The 16,849-nt window shown below is 42.0% G+C and overlaps 1 protein-coding gene across 2 annotated transcripts; it reads left to right on the forward strand.

The window, feature by feature from the left end:
- Positions 1 to 13,425: 13,425 nt before the first annotated feature.
- On the forward strand, positions 13,426 to 15,595 carry LOC141612620 (uncharacterized). Of its 2 annotated transcripts, none has more exons than XM_074431436.1 (2): positions 13,426 to 14,986; positions 15,304 to 15,595. In XM_074431436.1, the coding sequence occupies exons 1-2, from the start codon at positions 13,957 to 13,959 to the stop codon at positions 15,342 to 15,344; spliced, it is 1,071 nt and encodes a 356-aa protein (XP_074287537.1). In that variant the 5' UTR covers positions 13,426 to 13,956; the 3' UTR covers positions 15,345 to 15,595. The 2 variants fall into 2 exon arrangements, with proteins under 2 accessions (XP_074287537.1, XP_074287535.1); XM_074431434.1 differs by having other exon boundaries at positions 13,438 to 15,010.
- Positions 15,596 to 16,849: the final 1,254 nt, after the last annotated feature.

The following is a 16,849-nucleotide window of genomic DNA, read 5'->3' on the forward strand; positions in this document are numbered from 1 at the left end:
CCGGCGCAACTTACACAAGGCTGGTGGACAAAGTGTTCCAAAATAAAAAAGGGCGAAACATCGAGGCTTACGTCGACGATGCTATTGAAAAAAGCAAGTCTGACAGCGAGCACCTAGCCGACTTACACGAGACATTTTGTTCACTAAGGAAATACAAGATGAAGCTGAACCCAAAGAAATGCAACTTCGGTGTCCGGGCTGGCAAATTCCTCGGCGTTCTAGTCAGTGCCAGGGGAATAGATGCCAATCCAGAGAAAGTCCAAGCAATACTGGACCTGCCAGAGCCGAGGAACCGAAAAGAGGTAATGACGCTGACCGGGAGGATGGCAGCTCTTGCCCGCTTTATCTCTCGGTCAGCCGACAAAAGCACTTTTTTCTTCACAGTGCTCAAAGGGAATAAAGACTTCAACTGGGGGGAGCAACAGAGCACAGCTTTCAAACAACTGAAAGCTCACCTTCTGACGCTGCCAACCCTGTCCAGGCTGATGCTGGGGGAGACGCTATATCTATATTTAGCAGTTACCTCGGCCACGGTCAGTGTCGTGATCGTCAGAGAAGAGAACAAGCAGCAGCACCCAATTTACTTTATCAGCCATACACTGCTTGCCGCCGAGAGAAATTACCCACTAATCAAAAAGGCAGCCTTCGCTGTCGTCGTTGCCGCAAGGAAGTTAAAACCCTACTTCGACGCACATCCCGTGACGGTCTTAACCGACCAGCCATTGGAGAAAGCCTTAGAAAAATTCGAACAATCAGGCAGACTTATCAAATGGGTGGTGGAGCTCTCCGGCTACGGCATCCAGTACAAGCCGAGGCCATCGATAAAGGGGCAGTCACTTGCAGATTTCCTGGCCGAGTGCACATACCAAGAAGAAGAACGTCCCGGCATGTGGGAAGTGTATACCGACGGATCCTCCACGGCGAACAGCTCAGGAGCCGGCATCCTTATCATCAGCCCAAACGGGGACGAGTTTGAGTATGCATTAAAGTTCACCTTCCTGGCCTCAAACAACGAATCCGAGTACGAAGCAGTGATAACCGGAGTGGAATTAGCCAGAGCTGCCGGGGCGGAGCACATCATTCTGAAAACAGACTCGCTCTTAGTGACTAATCAAGTCCGAGGAGAGTACGAGACTCGAGACGACGGTATGACAAGATACCTGGAAAAGGTAAAAACTGACACTTCAAAATTGAAATCTTTCCAGATACAATGCATTCCCAGGTCGGAGAACAACCGAGCCGACGCTCTCTCAAAGCTTGCAAATTCAACCATCAAGAACGTCAGCCGAACCGTGCTGGTGGATATCAGGAATGCAAAGAGCATCACTGAGACCGTCGGCATGGTGGGCGTAGAGGCCGAGACGACGTGGATGACTCCTATAATGAAGTACAAATTGACAAACGAGTTGCCGGAGGATCGCGGTCTCTTGCAGAAGATAAAGAGGATCGCAGCAAGGTACTTGGTGTTTGAAGGGGAATTATACAGGAGGTCCGTAATAAGGCCACTCTTGAAATGTGTCGGACCAGCCGACGTAGAGCTTATACTGACAGAGATTCACGAAGGCATCTGTGGTCACCACATGGGGGCAAGAACACTAGCCCACAAAGCTCTCCGAGCCGGCTACTTCTGGCCCACCATGCTTGAAGATTCCAGAGTAAAGACCAGGAAGTGCAACAACTGTCAGATGCATGCTCCGGTGATACACGCACCTTCCCGAGACCTACAGCCGGTACTTAGTCCCCTTCCTTTTGCACAGTGGGGGATGGATCTACTAGGGCCCTTTCCAACGGCCTCCGGAGGAAGAAAGTTCTTGATCGTCGCTGTTGACTACTTCACCAAATGGGTTGAAGCCGTCGCAGTACCTGCAAAGACAACGGCGGCCGTGAGAAAGGTGATTTGGGAGAATGTTATAACTCGCTTCGGATTGCCCCAAGTCATGGTATTTGACCACGGCCGAGAATTTTGGAGTGACTTGGTAATGAACTGGCTAGAAGAGCTTGGCATCAAGTTTGCAAACTCCTCCGTCTGCCACCCACAGAGCAACGGACAGGCGGAGGCAGCCAATAAAACAATACTCAACGGCTTGAAGAAGAAACTTGAAGACCTAAAAGGAAGATGGGCCGATGAGCTACCCGGCGTCCTGTGGTCCCTTCGAACCACGGAGAAAGAAGCAACGGGGTACAGTCTGTTTCACTTAGTCTACGGGTCCGAAGCAGTCCTGCCAATTGAAGCATCGGTGCCAACATTCAGAACGGCTACCTTTGACCCGGTTGAGAACGAGGAAGGCCTGAGAGCCTCCCTGGACCTGGTCGAAGAAAGCCGAGACACGGCACGCCTCAACCTGGCAGTATACCAAAACCGTATGAGAAGAGCCTACAACCGAAGAGTCCACAAAAAGGGACTTAAAAGCAGGAGACCTAAGAAAGTCAGCCGCCACCAACAAAGGAAACATTCATGGTAAATTAACGGCTAACTGGGAGGGTCCTTACAAAGTGGTTGAAGAAATGAGGCCGGGTACGTACCGGCTGACCGACATGGAGGGTGTGCCTTTGATGAGTCATTGGAACACTGACAACCTAAGCAAGTACTTTGTGTAGCGGCGGAGGTGTCCAAACCCATTGTGGGCACCCCAACGCATGATAGTATCTAATGAAGAACAGCCCAAGTTTTCCATCAAAGTATTTATCCCCTCCGTAGTCATTTCGAGGTAGACGCCGACGGTTTTCCATCAAAGAAAGGCAACGTATACTCAGTGCAGTTGAGACGCAAATCTAGCCGTCTCGGCCAACCGAAGGCCCGGCAGAGGAAGCGATCAATATGTCTACAGATACGAACGCTAAAAGAAACGTATACTCAGTGCAGTTGAGACGCAAATCTAGCCACCTCGGTCAGCCGAGGGCCTGGCAGAGGAAGTGATCAATATGTCTACAGATACGCTAACATGTTCACAACGGCGGTTAGGAATCGCAAATCGGACGCCTCGGCAAGACCGAGAGTGAAAGAGGAAGCGACCGACATGCCAACATATATAAAGACGTTAAACACAGTTGAGACGCATTCTAACTGCCTCGGCCAAAGCCGAAGGTAGACACAGAAAAGCTAAAGCGCTCAATTATTAACGCAAGAAGACAAGTGGAAAATCCGCTAACATGTTTACAACGGCGGTTGGGAATCGCAAATCGGACGCCTGGGCATGACCGAGAGTGAAAGAGGAAGCGACCAACATGCCAACATGTATAAAAACGTTAAGTGCAACTGAGATACGCATTCAAATTGCCTCGGCCAAGCCAAAGGTAAAAACAGAAAACGAAGCACTCAAAATTAACAACATAAGAAGACAAATGGAGGATCTTAGCCCCGGCCAACCCAAAGGCAAGTTAAACAAACTTCATTAAAATTTTGTACAAGTGAAGAGGTTACAGACGACGGCCGTCCCCATAGGGATAAGCCTAAACACAATCTACCAAAGTTGTACAAAGTACAAAGAAAAGAAAAGCAAAAGGTTACAGACATGTCATTTGAAGCGCCAAAAGATGGCAGGGAGGAAAGGCCTAATAATTGGCTCCCGAACAGCTGAAGCTATCCGAGACGCCGGGTAAGCCTGATGACGACCGCCCGTCTCCCTATGCCTGTTGCTGCTTGCCATCAGCAGCCTCAGCCTCAGCTTTCTTGGCAGCCTCAGCTGCCTTCATCCTCTCGGCTTCTTCCTTGGCCGCCTTAGCCTTCTCAGCAAGAGCTGCCTTCTCCGCGGCCACCTCCTCCTCCTTCTTCACCCTTACCTCCTCCTTGGCTTTCTCCTCCGCGGCTATCTCTTTAGCTTCGAGCTTGTCATCAAACAGCTCGTCAAATCTGTCCCACGGAAAGGAGCCATCAAGGGGGAAGAGCTCCCCAATCACTTCCCTGGCAGCTTCTTCGGCCAGGTCCCGATATTGGGCGCACATCTTAGGGAGGACAATGGTTTGGAGCGTCTCAACGTCCTCCTCCTTTTGGGCGATGATAGCATCCTTGTTCCGAACCACCTTCCCCTGGGCCTGAAACCTGCCCCTCCATTCTTCCCTCTGCGTACGGTAAAGGTCGGCGTGCTTCTGAACGAGGTCACGCTCCGCCACCAGCTTAGCGGCTTCAGCCCCCGCAGCCTCAGCCTTAGCTTTCTCAGCGAGGACTGCCTTTTCAGCGTCCTCCCTAAGCTTCCGCTCGGCAAGGACCGCCTTCTCAGCAAGGACAGCCTCCTTCTTCGCCGCAGCAAGCTCAAGCCTGAACTGCTCGAGCTGTGGGACAACTTCAGCCTTGACCTTCTCCAGCTCCATGATGTGATCACCGGCCACATCAACCCACTTAGCCAACATCCTCGACAAACTTAGGCCCTCCGACCTAACCTGGGCGAGTGTAGGCTTCGGGAGGAAGGAAGCGACGGCGGCGTCTTCACCACCCGTCTGCACAGGTCGCTTCTCGGCACGACGTTCAGGAGGACCGGTGGACGGCGGCGGAGGATCTACAAAAAATTCAATCAAGGCATCTGTGTCAACATATGTGGACATGCCAGTGAGACTGTCATCAGGAACGTCTAAAGAACCGGCTAGGTCCGAGCCACAAATTAGATCCGTACCAGTCTTGGCCTTCTTGGCAGGAGGATCCTTTTCTTTACCAGTCCCAGCATCAGCAGCAACGGTGACGGCAGGGCCTTTTCTCTTGCGTAAGAGAGGAGATTCCTCTGCCACGGTGACATCATCCTCAGCGGTGATGTCGACGATCTCCATAGTCCCCGTTTGGACTAAAGGGAGTGGAGGTGGAACTGATGCCGACGCCGTCGCCCCCGAAGGTTTTGTTTTTCGCGTTCGGCGCGGTATGTTGCCAATAACCTTCGCTTGGGCCGCCGTCGTATTTAGCCCCTTCAACTCCTGGTCCATAAGGTCGTTCGGCGCCGGTCTCCGATCATTTTTATCGGCCTTCGGATGCTTCTGAAGTACGTTCTTGTCTTTGTCAAGCCCCATCCTCAAGAGAAATTCCTCACACAGGTCTGGGCCAAAATGATCTGCAAAGGAAACGAAACAAGAGTTGAGTAAAAGAAATCAATCGAAGTCCAAGAAACAGAAACATCAAAAGCAGAGATGGGCCTCACATCGACCCCACTCACCCTGTGCAAGGGCCGGTATGAGGCCGACGTGGCAGAGCGGCTGGTCTTGAAGAATGATCTGAGTCGGAGGCATCCATCCCTTCGGCGACCCATCCTTCTCAATCTCAAACAGCCTCATCGCCTGCTTCTCGTCCGCATTAAGAGGGACCATGCTGGCGTCTATCTTAAGCTTACCCCGGGAGACCCATTTGTCATGCTCCCCCTTACTCTCGCACCGCAAATTGACTTGGTGCTGGAAGGACCGGGGCAGTGGATAATCATCCGGCACCTCGACGTATACCCACCGCGCTTTCCAGTCCTTGCAGGAAGAGAGTTTATCAACAGAGGCATAACCCGCCTCCGTCTGCACGCTATACCATCCCCTGCCACCGGCGACGTTTAGTCGAAGGTGATGAGGCCGGCGGAATAGGTTCACCGTCGGAACCTGCCCCTTGAACAGGCATAGCCACACAAAACTAATGATCGTCCTAACGGCCAACGGATGCAGCTGTGCCACAGCGACGTTCATGGCTTTAATAATGCTAGCAACGTATACATTGAGAGGAAACCGGAGACCATACTCCAGGTGTCTCATGTACACACCGATATGGCCCCTGGGAGGACAACAGACCGACTGACCCTCCTGAGGGATAACTATTCCATACCCCCCGCCGAAGAAGTAATGACTTTCAAAAAGATCGGGCCCAGAACAGCTGGCAAACTTGTGGGTCCAAACACGGTCAGGACCGATCTTACAGGCCTCGCCGTGATCCATGACGCGCTGTCTCCCGACATCGGAATGAGCCCTTTCCTCATCATCACCGTCATCATTAACCTCATCATCATCCTCCCAATCCTCCAGGGCCTTTGGATCAACTTCGGGAGAAGGAGACTTAGGGCCCCCGGACCTTATCGGGATGGCGGTCAACGCCTCTTCCTCATCAAAACGCGACGGGGAATCCCCCGGCGCACGGTTACTAGGACCGGCATCGGCAGAAGACATGTTCACAACAAAAAACTTAACAAAAAAGAGATTGAGAAAGTTTGTTTGTTTACCTTGAACGAAAAACACTCGCCGGAGTAAAGACTCTGAAAAGTTAGAGAAAGAAAGAAGAAAACCCTTGGAAGTTTAAGAGAGAAGAAAATTTTTGAAATGAAATTCGTGCAGCCAAAATCAGGGGCTAACTACCCTATTTATAGAGGAAAGCCCATGAAGAAGGACCAATTAGGGCAAAGCCCATGAAGCGACAGCCAATCAGCGCACAGCCACGTGTCAAACATGCATCCGCGGAATGTCAATCAACGCAACAGTTGCCAAACGTATTCAACACGCCCCTTCATATCTGCTTTGCCCATCCATCTTCCTCAACAAACTCCTAGGTATCCGTTCTCCGCCGGCCAGCTAATCAACCAAGCTAGACAGCACCGGCCGGGGGCAATCAAAAACAACCGGCACTCTCAACCTTGGTCTCGGCCAGCGTCATTTTCTTTTCCACATCGGATGTCCATTACACAAACATGTGGAGGGGGGATATGGTACGACCATAACATGATCAAGCCGAGGAAGCAGCTCGCCGACGAAGAAGTTCAAACATGCGCAGAATACGCTCAACACTCATCGAAGGTCCATACCACGGCATAGACTACGCTGGGGGCAAATTGATGGGGCATATTCTGCACCCGCTGACCGGTCAACACATTGACCAAGGTCAAAGCCAAAAGACAACAAGTCAAACAGAAGGACATCATAGCCGACAGAAGCCTGCCGGCCTGTCACTCCCTCCTCGGTCTCGGCGACTAGCCGGCCGAGAGGCATTTCAGCATACTCATATCCGGCCCCCTCGGCATGGAGCCGACCAGGCCCGCCGGCCTGCCACGGGTCCCTCGGCCGAGGGCAAGACAGTCTTTCCACCTGCTAGCCACTTGGACACTTGGCCACTACGTGACAAAAAGGTGAAAGTCTATAAATACTCCACTTCTCTCAACGAGAAAAGGATCCACAATTCATCTAATATCACACATAAATTGGTATTATCTTCCTAACCTCTATACAATATATTACGCCAAGTAACACACGACTTAATCCCTTTAAGTTAACTGACTTGAGCGTCGGATTGAGTACGCTCGGCCCAAGCCGAGCCCTCAGTTTGTTCATTGTTTCAGGAGAGCCGAAAAGGAAGTCAAGCAAAGACATCGTTCTACGAGCCACGAGTGGTAACAAATATCTGCTCTGGAATTACACCCGGAACACTTACCATTTCATTACATTTCCGTTTTGGATATATACTCGTGTAAAAGTTACTTTTGCCATGTTACTTTTTTCATACTTCCTCCATTTCATTCAATTCTATACATTTGCCTTTTTTTAGCACTATTCACAAGTAGGGAGAATTTTCGATACAACTTCTAATACTCCCTCCTATTCACAATAAACCTCTCATTTCATTTTGGCACAAATATTAAGGAAACACACTACTCCATCATATAATTAAATTTGGACCACACAAATACACTACCCCCACGATACAATTAAATTTGGACCACACACACTACCCAAAAAAGGAAATAGGGAAGTTATTGTGAATAGACGGAAAAGGAAATAAGGAAGTTTATTGTGAATATGAGGGAGTATATAACATAAAATATAGTCATGTGAGATCTTACTTTAATTGTCTTACCGAGTACATTGTAAATAACAAATTTTTTAAATTTTTGCTAATATGGAACTAAATATATGAATAAAGAAAACGAGCACTGATATACGTGTATAAAGCAAATGTATGGAATTGAATGAAATGGAGGAAGTATTTTATACGGAGTAGTGGTTTTTAGAAAGAGTTCATTTAAGACGGAAGTATAATGGTTCAAATAATAACCCACTTGTTTAGATAGGAGATATATATGTATTTCACAAAATCTCATTTGTGACGGCACATATCTATCACTTTGGAGTGATGGATACCATTTTCTCTCACAAATGACCCAAATAGAGGAGAGAGAGAAGCACATGGGGTGCCCCACCTTCTTCCCCATCCATTTTGTGAGTGACATTACCCGTCATTTGCTCCGACTCGTCTTCAGCAAGACTAATTGTATGTATTTTTACTTTTTTCTTATTTAAATTATTTGATCCATTTTAACTTTTTAAAATGGATATATCTGTCGTAAAAGGAATAATTGAAGTAAATTATTGTTATACTTCCTCCATTCAACTCCACTCTACCTATTTCACTTTTGTACACTATTCATAATTGTGTATTCAATTTCGATTTTCTCTCGATACGTAAGTGAAAATATATTCATATGGGATCTTGTTTGATTCGTCTTTACGAGTACATTAAAAATATCTTACTTTTATAATTTTTGCAAATACGTAGCTAACGATATTTAGCGCGTAAAATACGCGTTGGCAAACGTGAAAAATGATAGTGGTAGAGTGAAGTTGAATGGAGGAAGTATTATCGTAACCAGCGTGGCGATCACCACAAAACTATCAACGTACTACGTTGATCCACGTCGACGCAGCGGGTCGATGACAAAAGGCCTGGGACCTCTAGGGATAAGAGCTAGCAGTGTACGACTACATAAAATACCACATATTAATGCACGTTTTTAATACCACATCTATAATACGGAGTATATTCGTTTGCAAATGGAATATTCCAAAAATTTGTAAAAAGTGATTAATTTTGTAAAAACAGAATTATAGGAGTATATAATTATTGATTGATACTCTATGTTGTTTCAACTCTTTTTACTTAAAATTTTGTATATTTTGGAGTTCAATTGGATGCCTTAAACGATTTCAGATGATAATTCATGTCAACTAATGTCAAATCATTTTAGAACTAAAGCTCTGACGTTGACCTAAAATAAAAATGAGTAACTATTATTGTTTGGGACGGAGGAAGTAGGAAATCATCAATGAGTATATGACCCTCCTTTGTTGTCGTTTTTGCTCAATTTTTTGCGGTATATGAGACCGGATTTGCTTATATATATATATATATATATATATATATATATATATATATATATATATATATATATATATATATAATCAATTTTTTGTTGAAAATACAAATTAATGAGATATTTTTATAATAAATGATTAAATATATGAATAATTTTGTATCATATAAAAAAAAATATAAGAAGTATATAATATTATAGTGAAAATGATGGCTATGTCGCTTATTTGTGTCATCTATTACAATATACTCTCTCCTATTCAGAGTTTTCTTCCCATTTGATGTGGGCACGAGATTTTAGGAGACGATTAAAGAATGAATAAAGAAAGATGGCGGTGTTTGTGAATTGGAGAGAGGAATGAATAATTAGGAATTAAATAAGGAATTGTGAGTAAGGTGGAGTTTGATGATAGAAGAGAGAGATGAATAAAATAAGAGTAAAAGTTTCCAAAATAAGAAAGGGGAAGAAAATCTGAATAATCCGTTTAAGAAAATAGGGAAGAAAATAGTGAATAAGAGAGAGTATATGATAATATGAAATAAAATACTCCCTCCGATTCTCTATGTTCTTCCACATTTGTTTTTGAGTAGAATTTAGTGGGATGATGATATGTGGATGTAAATGAAAGTAAGAGAGAGAATGTGGGGTCATAAGTTATTATAACCACAAAAGATAGACAAATAAGGAAAGTGGAAGATCATTGTGAATTTGCCGTTTTAGGAAATGTGGAAGATGTTAGAGAATAGGAGGGAGTACTTCATATCTTTATTTGGGCCATCTATTGCAAACATAAAAAATCTGTTGAGACGGAAAAAATATATTTTTTATTTGTATTTAATAAATTAACGTGAGATTGTGAATCATTGGCATGTTATTTTTGGGTGCTGATTTTCGCAGTACGCATTTTACTCATTACAGTACATTATTGACAATTATACCCTTTTTATTTTTTTCTCTCATTTTCTCTCTCATTCCCCTTTCTTTTACCTCTAAATTTCCACTCCCATCCCAACACCTTCATCAAACGTGTTGACAACCTTCAATAACCACCGTAGTGATGTTTTTCAATGTGAATCTTTTTATAAAAATTTATACTAATTCAAAATGATGTGCTCGCTCACTCAATAACGTATCGTCTCGAAGAATTACTTATTGTTCACCTCCATCTATTCCTTATCGCCGCCCAGACGACCCTCATCCACTACCGTGTCTCCCTCAGTCCACTCCTCTTACAAACAGCCCCACCATCCCTCGCAACCATACCAACAACCCCTTCTTTTGAAACCCTAATATTCAAACTACAACCCACCAGTTGCCCCGACAAACCATCACGGTCGCCTGACCACAGTGGCGCCGCCTATCAGTTGTCTGACGACCATCCACCCGTGCCACCGCTGGCCTTCTTCCGCTCCGCCAAACAAAAACCTAATAACCTTCAAACTCATGATAGAACAAATTAACACTTCAAAATAAAAGAAGAAAACATTAATTTGTTTATATTTTCCGTTAAACAAACTAAATGCATATTTTACAATCAATTTAGATTAATTATTAAAAAGGTTGAATTATTAGGAGTTCATAGAGCAAGAGTTAATGGCGTTTTTTATGTGAAAGGTAGTAAAATGGAAAGTATTTGGGTAAAATGTACTGAAATGAGTAACAAATCGTAACTTTGGTTAGACATTTTTTTATCCATATCTTTAATAATTCAGTGCGCCTTGCTTCAGACAGCTATTTTCCTTCTGAAATAAGACAGATTATATGTTGTCATTTTACGATAAAATGTTGTTATTTTCTGATAACATGTTACCATTATTTTCCACATCATTTTCAGGTTAAAAAATAACACTTCTAGTTATAAAATTTTGTAAATTAAACGGTTACATTTTCTTAAAAAATGTCAATATTTTATCCGTTTTATTTCAGACGAGAAAACAGCCCGTTTAAAATAAGAATTTGCGTTAATAATCATGCTAAGCATTTGAGGTCACTCCACTATAAAAACCCTACTCCACCTTCCCTAATTCACACACACTCAACTCCTCAAAAATCAAAATGTCTTCCTTCCTCTTTTCATCTTCAATCACTCTTATCCTACTCACAATCCTGCCATTCTCCACTGCTTTTGATCTCGTCGATATCGACGGTGACCTAATAGAAAATGGTAAGACATATTACATTATCCCAATAACCACAAAAAGTGGTCTTACCTACACCCAAAATTTAATAGAATGTCCACTCTTCATTACACCTGAAAAAAAAGAAAATTCACCTGGTACCCCAGTTCAAATCTCGAGCCCACTTAGGTCCCGATTCATTTCACTCGACCAACGCGTTAGCCTAGCCTTTAAAGGCCCCACATTATGTGGCGAATCCTTGGTATGGAGACAGACCATCGACCCAAGGCCCCGAAAGTTGTACATTACTACTGGGGATGACGAGCCTAGCTTGAGTGGTCCTTTCTCCTTTACTAAGACTGATAGGTCTTTGTTGCCGATGTATGATTTAATGTATTGGCCTTCAAATGATAAGGACGCGGTTGGTTCTAATGTTGGATTATATGAGGACGATGGACTTTTAGGTATTACCGAGCATCCTACTCGCGTGTCCTTTAAGAAAGCTTTCAGTGTTCTCGAGTTATCTACCTCTAATTAAAAATAAATTAAAAGTGTGAAAATCTTGTGGTTTATTGTAATAAATTAGTGTTTTAAGGAATAAGAGGATTTTTCACACTTTTGTAAGACGATCTTGTTATGTGGAGTAGTCTGTAACGTGTGTGGTTATCTATCTATTGTATCAATAATAAGATTGTCCACACTTTGTATGACAATCATGTTCTGTAATTTGTGTTACTAATGTTGTGGACTGTGGATTTCTATCAAGATGAGGTGACAATAGTTATTACGTAAGACTAGTACGTGCAAATGATTTTTTGACGATCAATAGTTATTACGTAAGACAATTTTATGATGATATTAGACGGAAATTTTATATCTAAAAACACTAATTTATTGATAGCGATTGGCCGATAAAATAATTAATCGTCATTGATCTTATTTTATAATTTGTGTATTAGTGTACAATTTGTTGTAAACTTGTATCATGGTTGCAGTTAAGCAAAAGGCCTGCATGCAATGGTTAAATGATTGATTGATCACAAGGGCGAAGAAATTTATAAAAGGGTTATTAATAAATAAATGCTAATAAGCTTGACCAAAAAAATAAATAAATGCTAATAACTAAATTAATTAAGAGGTGTAATTATTTAAACGGTTTTTCTAACCTATGTCTACTAGTCATATGTTAAGAAACTCAAAAAGGAAAGAAATAAATGATACTAGGGAGAATCCCGTGCTTCGCACGGTTAGTGTTTATATTCTTTAGTTCAAACAATTAAATGTAATTGTAGAGTGGATATTCGTATTTACATATCATTTTTTGTAATTAATTAGTGTATCACTCTATAGTTCACTCATAATTTTCGCCTTTTATAAAAACAATGTTTGAATGTGTATGTTTTTCAACAATTATTAATCATCAAGGTACTGTCGAATTTGCCGCATCAAAAGACATTTGTTAAAAAAATAAAACTTATTTTGAATTTACTACTAATTGAATAATGTATTATCACGATAAGGATTGAAAATAATCCATAAGATACGTTTTAGTCTTCTCGTTTAATACTTTACTACAAAAGTACGAAGTAGGAAGAAAATTTCTTGATTGATAAACATGAAACAAAGATATATAAATTATTGAATATGGCAGTGATAGTAACATTGTTGTTTTTTATGTTTCTTTCATTTCACTTGTAAATATGCCGCGTTGATTTCTTTTCAATATTAATTCGACTAACTTACTATAAATAGTTGTCCGATTATTATTCCATTTATCCCAATCCAATTGTAGTATCTCCCATGTTGGCTTTTATAACAATTTTATTATTTAGATTTATATACACAATTGTTTTTTTTTGTTTATAAATAAAATTTAATGGAAATTTTCAAATAATATATGTATATATATTTATGATAATGTAACCTAAATTATTGGCACAAAGAAGCATATATTTCAAAATCATTTATATTTCATAAAGATATAGTGTTGTTGAATCCACTATGATATACAAAGTCTTTACAAAAACATAAAACCCCTCACGTATAGTTAGTTAATTCTAACTTAACTAAACCAACTTAGGATATGGAGCAAGGTTTTTTTCCTTATACCATTTCAATCAATAACAAACTTTATGGGTAGATCAAGTTCTTCTTTGATTTGGTATATAAAATTCTTCCCATGCATGCAAATTACTTCACCTTTTTAGACTTTATAAATATTTATCTCCATCTAAAATGAAACAAACTTCACATATTTCCCTTTGATAATATAAAAAAAAAAAATTGAAAAAGGAACGGCCGCAAAATTATTTCAAACTACTAATAACAAATTGTTTTAAAAATGGTGCGTTGTTTTTATGTTCTCATAGCATGCTGGAAGTTGTAGCAAAAATAGGAAAACAATCTGTTTTTTTTTTCAAGTTACATTTTAATTTATAATAAGATGTGATTGAAGATATGCCATATTATTGTTATGGAAATATATTATGTGAATATTGTGTATAGGAAAGTTGTTGTAATATCCTATAATTAGTTATTTGGTTTCCTTTATTTAAGATATTATATTAGGTGTATCCCGTAGATTAAGGAAGTAGAAGTAGTATATAATTAGATGCCTTGTATTACGTTATTCAAAAATTAATAACTATCTTCTCAATTATCAATTTACCCTGTTCTTGATTTCTTTATGGCACCAGAGCAGGTTCTTCATTAATTCAATTTTTTTTCTCTTTTTTTCTCTCCACTCATTCATCATGACAAAACCTGAGGGACAGAAAATAGAGCAGATTTCACCTTGCTCGCCTTTGTATTTACATCCCAGTGAGAGCACGAATCATTCACTGGTCCCGAGCAAATTTAATGGTAAAAATTATGATCTTTGGTCTGACGCCGTCAAAACCGCTCTTGATGCAAAGAATAAACTGTCTTTCATCGAGGGCAATGTGAAGAAACCCGTCCTAACCAAAGGTCAAGAGGAAACGCTAGAAGCGGTGGCATGGCGACAGTGCAATGCCATGTTGAAATCGTGGCTGAGATGTTCGATTGAAGAAGATCTTCATGCCAGCATTAACTTTTCTGGAACCGTTGTGGAAATTTGGAAGGAATTACGGGATAGCTATTCCACTGGTAATTCACCACGGGTTCATCAATTGACGACGGAATTGGCAGAATGTCGACAAAAGAAGGGCCAATCTGTCATCGATTATTATACCAAATTAAAAACCATTTGGGATGAGTTAGCAAATTATTCCAAGGTTCATCAATGCACCTGTGGAGCGGCAGAGTCGATTCGCAAGGAACGAGAGGACGAGCGAGTCCATCAATTCCTTATGGGACTCGACAATAATCTTTACGGAAATATCCGTTCCAATTTGTTGATGGATGATGAAATCACGAATCTGGCAAGGGCATATTCGCTTGTCCTTCGTGAAGAGAGTCTCAAGGCTGCTACAAAGGAGAAGGACGACGTTCTTGAGGCAACTGCCATGGCGGCACGAATTCCTGATGGTGCAACCAAAGGTCGCAATTATGGAGAAAAAAAAGACGATAAGGATATTTTTTATTGTACTTACTGCCAAAAGCCTTGGCATACTGAAGATTACTGCTGGAATAAACCCGAGAACCAAGGTCGGGGACGCGGGCGTGGCCGTCGAGGGCGCGGCCGTGGAGGCAGAGGACATTCAGAACGTGCTAATGCAGCGGGTGTGAGTGAAGGAGATGCGACGAAGCAGGGACTGACGGCGGAAGAACTTGTACAGTTCCGAGCTCTTATTGCCAGCAAAGGTGACAATAATTCGAATGATAAAGGTATTGAAATTAATTATGAGAGTTGGCTTCTTGATACAGGGTGTTCGCATCATATGACCGGAAAGCGATACCTACTTGAGAATATTGAAAAGAAAGCAATTTCGACAGTAGGTTTGCCAAATGGTTCTCACATCACCGCCTGTGAACACGGCACAGTAACTTTGAGTTCGAATTTTGTTTTGAAAGACGTGCTTTATGTTCCCACATTGCAATGTGATTTAATTTCGGTTCGGCAATTAATTCGTGAAAACAATTGTTTAGTAACCTTTTACTCTGATCATTGCGTTATACAGGATCTCTCTTCGAGGATGAAGATTGGACGGGGGGAGCATAAAGACGGGGTCTATTATTTAAAGGCACAAAAGGAGGAGTCCGTAGCAAAGGTCGAAGCTACTGGTGATGCGAGGCTTTGGCACAAGCGACTTGGGCATCCTTCTAGTAGTGTGTTACCTCTCTTTTCTAGTTTAATTGGTTTGAATTTATGTTGGAATTCTAAGGATATTTGTGATCCGTGTTGTCGTGCTAAGCAAACACGGTCAGTTTTTAAGTTGAATAAGAAACGGAATGAATCTTTGTTTGGACTTATACATTGTGATATTTGGGGGAAATACAGTGTGAAAAGTTTCAGTGGGGCTCATTTTTTTCTTACGATTGTAGACGACAAGAGCAGGGCAGTTTGGGTCTACCTAATGCGAGAAAAGAGTGAAGTAATTCAATTACTAATTAATTTTTGCAAAATGGTTAAAACCCAATTTGGAAGGCAAGTCAAGGTAGTTCAAAGCGATAATGGGTCGGAGTTTCTTTCCGGACCATTGAAACAATATTATAATGAAAATGGTATGCTTTTTCAAAGTAGTAATGTCGATACCCCACAACAAAATGGTAGGGTAGAGCGAAAACACCGACATATCTTAGAAAAGGCTAGAGCACTTCGTTTTCAAGCTAACTTGCCTCTTGAGTTTTGAGGAGAGTGTATTGTTACCGCTGCGTATTTAATAAACCGAACCCCCACCCATGTCTTACACGGTCAAACCCCATATGAAGCTTTACACGGAAAACGACCCGTACTCGATTCCATTAGAGTATTTGGCAGTTTATGTTACGTCCACAACAAGGAGAAACCGAAAGATAAATTTGGTGAGCGAGGGAAACGATGCATTTTTATCGGCTATCCATCCACTAAAAAAGGATGGAGGGTTTATGATCTCAAAACAGGGGACATCTTTGAGTCAAGGGATGTGAATTTTTATGAACATTTATTCCCTTTTGGTGACTTACGTAATGAACAAGAGCAATCCAATAGTGAGTCCATTAATCGTGAACATCAGACGCACAAAAATTTTGACATTGAGAATGAAGAAGTCGTTTCGCCAGAAGTTGATTCAAATGGCGAAAACAGAATAGAAACTAATGAGCAGGAGCACGTTGAAACGGAAATTATTCCAGAAATTCCGAGTAACAGTGACAATTCCGTACCCATGGGAAGAGGAGCTCGTGAGAAATTTGAGCCCGCATGGAAGAAGGACTATTTGTGCAAGTCGACAAGAATAATAGACCCCCAAACGACAGTCCCCTCGGCTCAAGCTTCATCCAAAAAGAGAGGTACGCGCTATCCTTTGAGTAATTATGTTACTTATAATTGTTTTTCCAAAAAACACCAATGTTTCTTGAGCAAGATTGATGCAGTGATTGAGCCACAAAAGTACAGTGAGGCAGCCGGTATACCCGAATGGAGAGAAGCGATGTTGAAAGAATATCGAGCTCTTGAAAATAATGGCACATGGAGTGTTGTGGATTTACCGAAAGGAAAGCGACCCATTGGGTGTCGATGGGTCTATA

Source organism: Silene latifolia, chromosome 11, assembly GCF_048544455.1.
Source record: "Silene latifolia isolate original U9 population chromosome 11, ASM4854445v1, whole genome shotgun sequence".
NCBI classification, from domain to species: Eukaryota; Viridiplantae; Streptophyta; class Magnoliopsida; order Caryophyllales; family Caryophyllaceae; genus Silene; species Silene latifolia.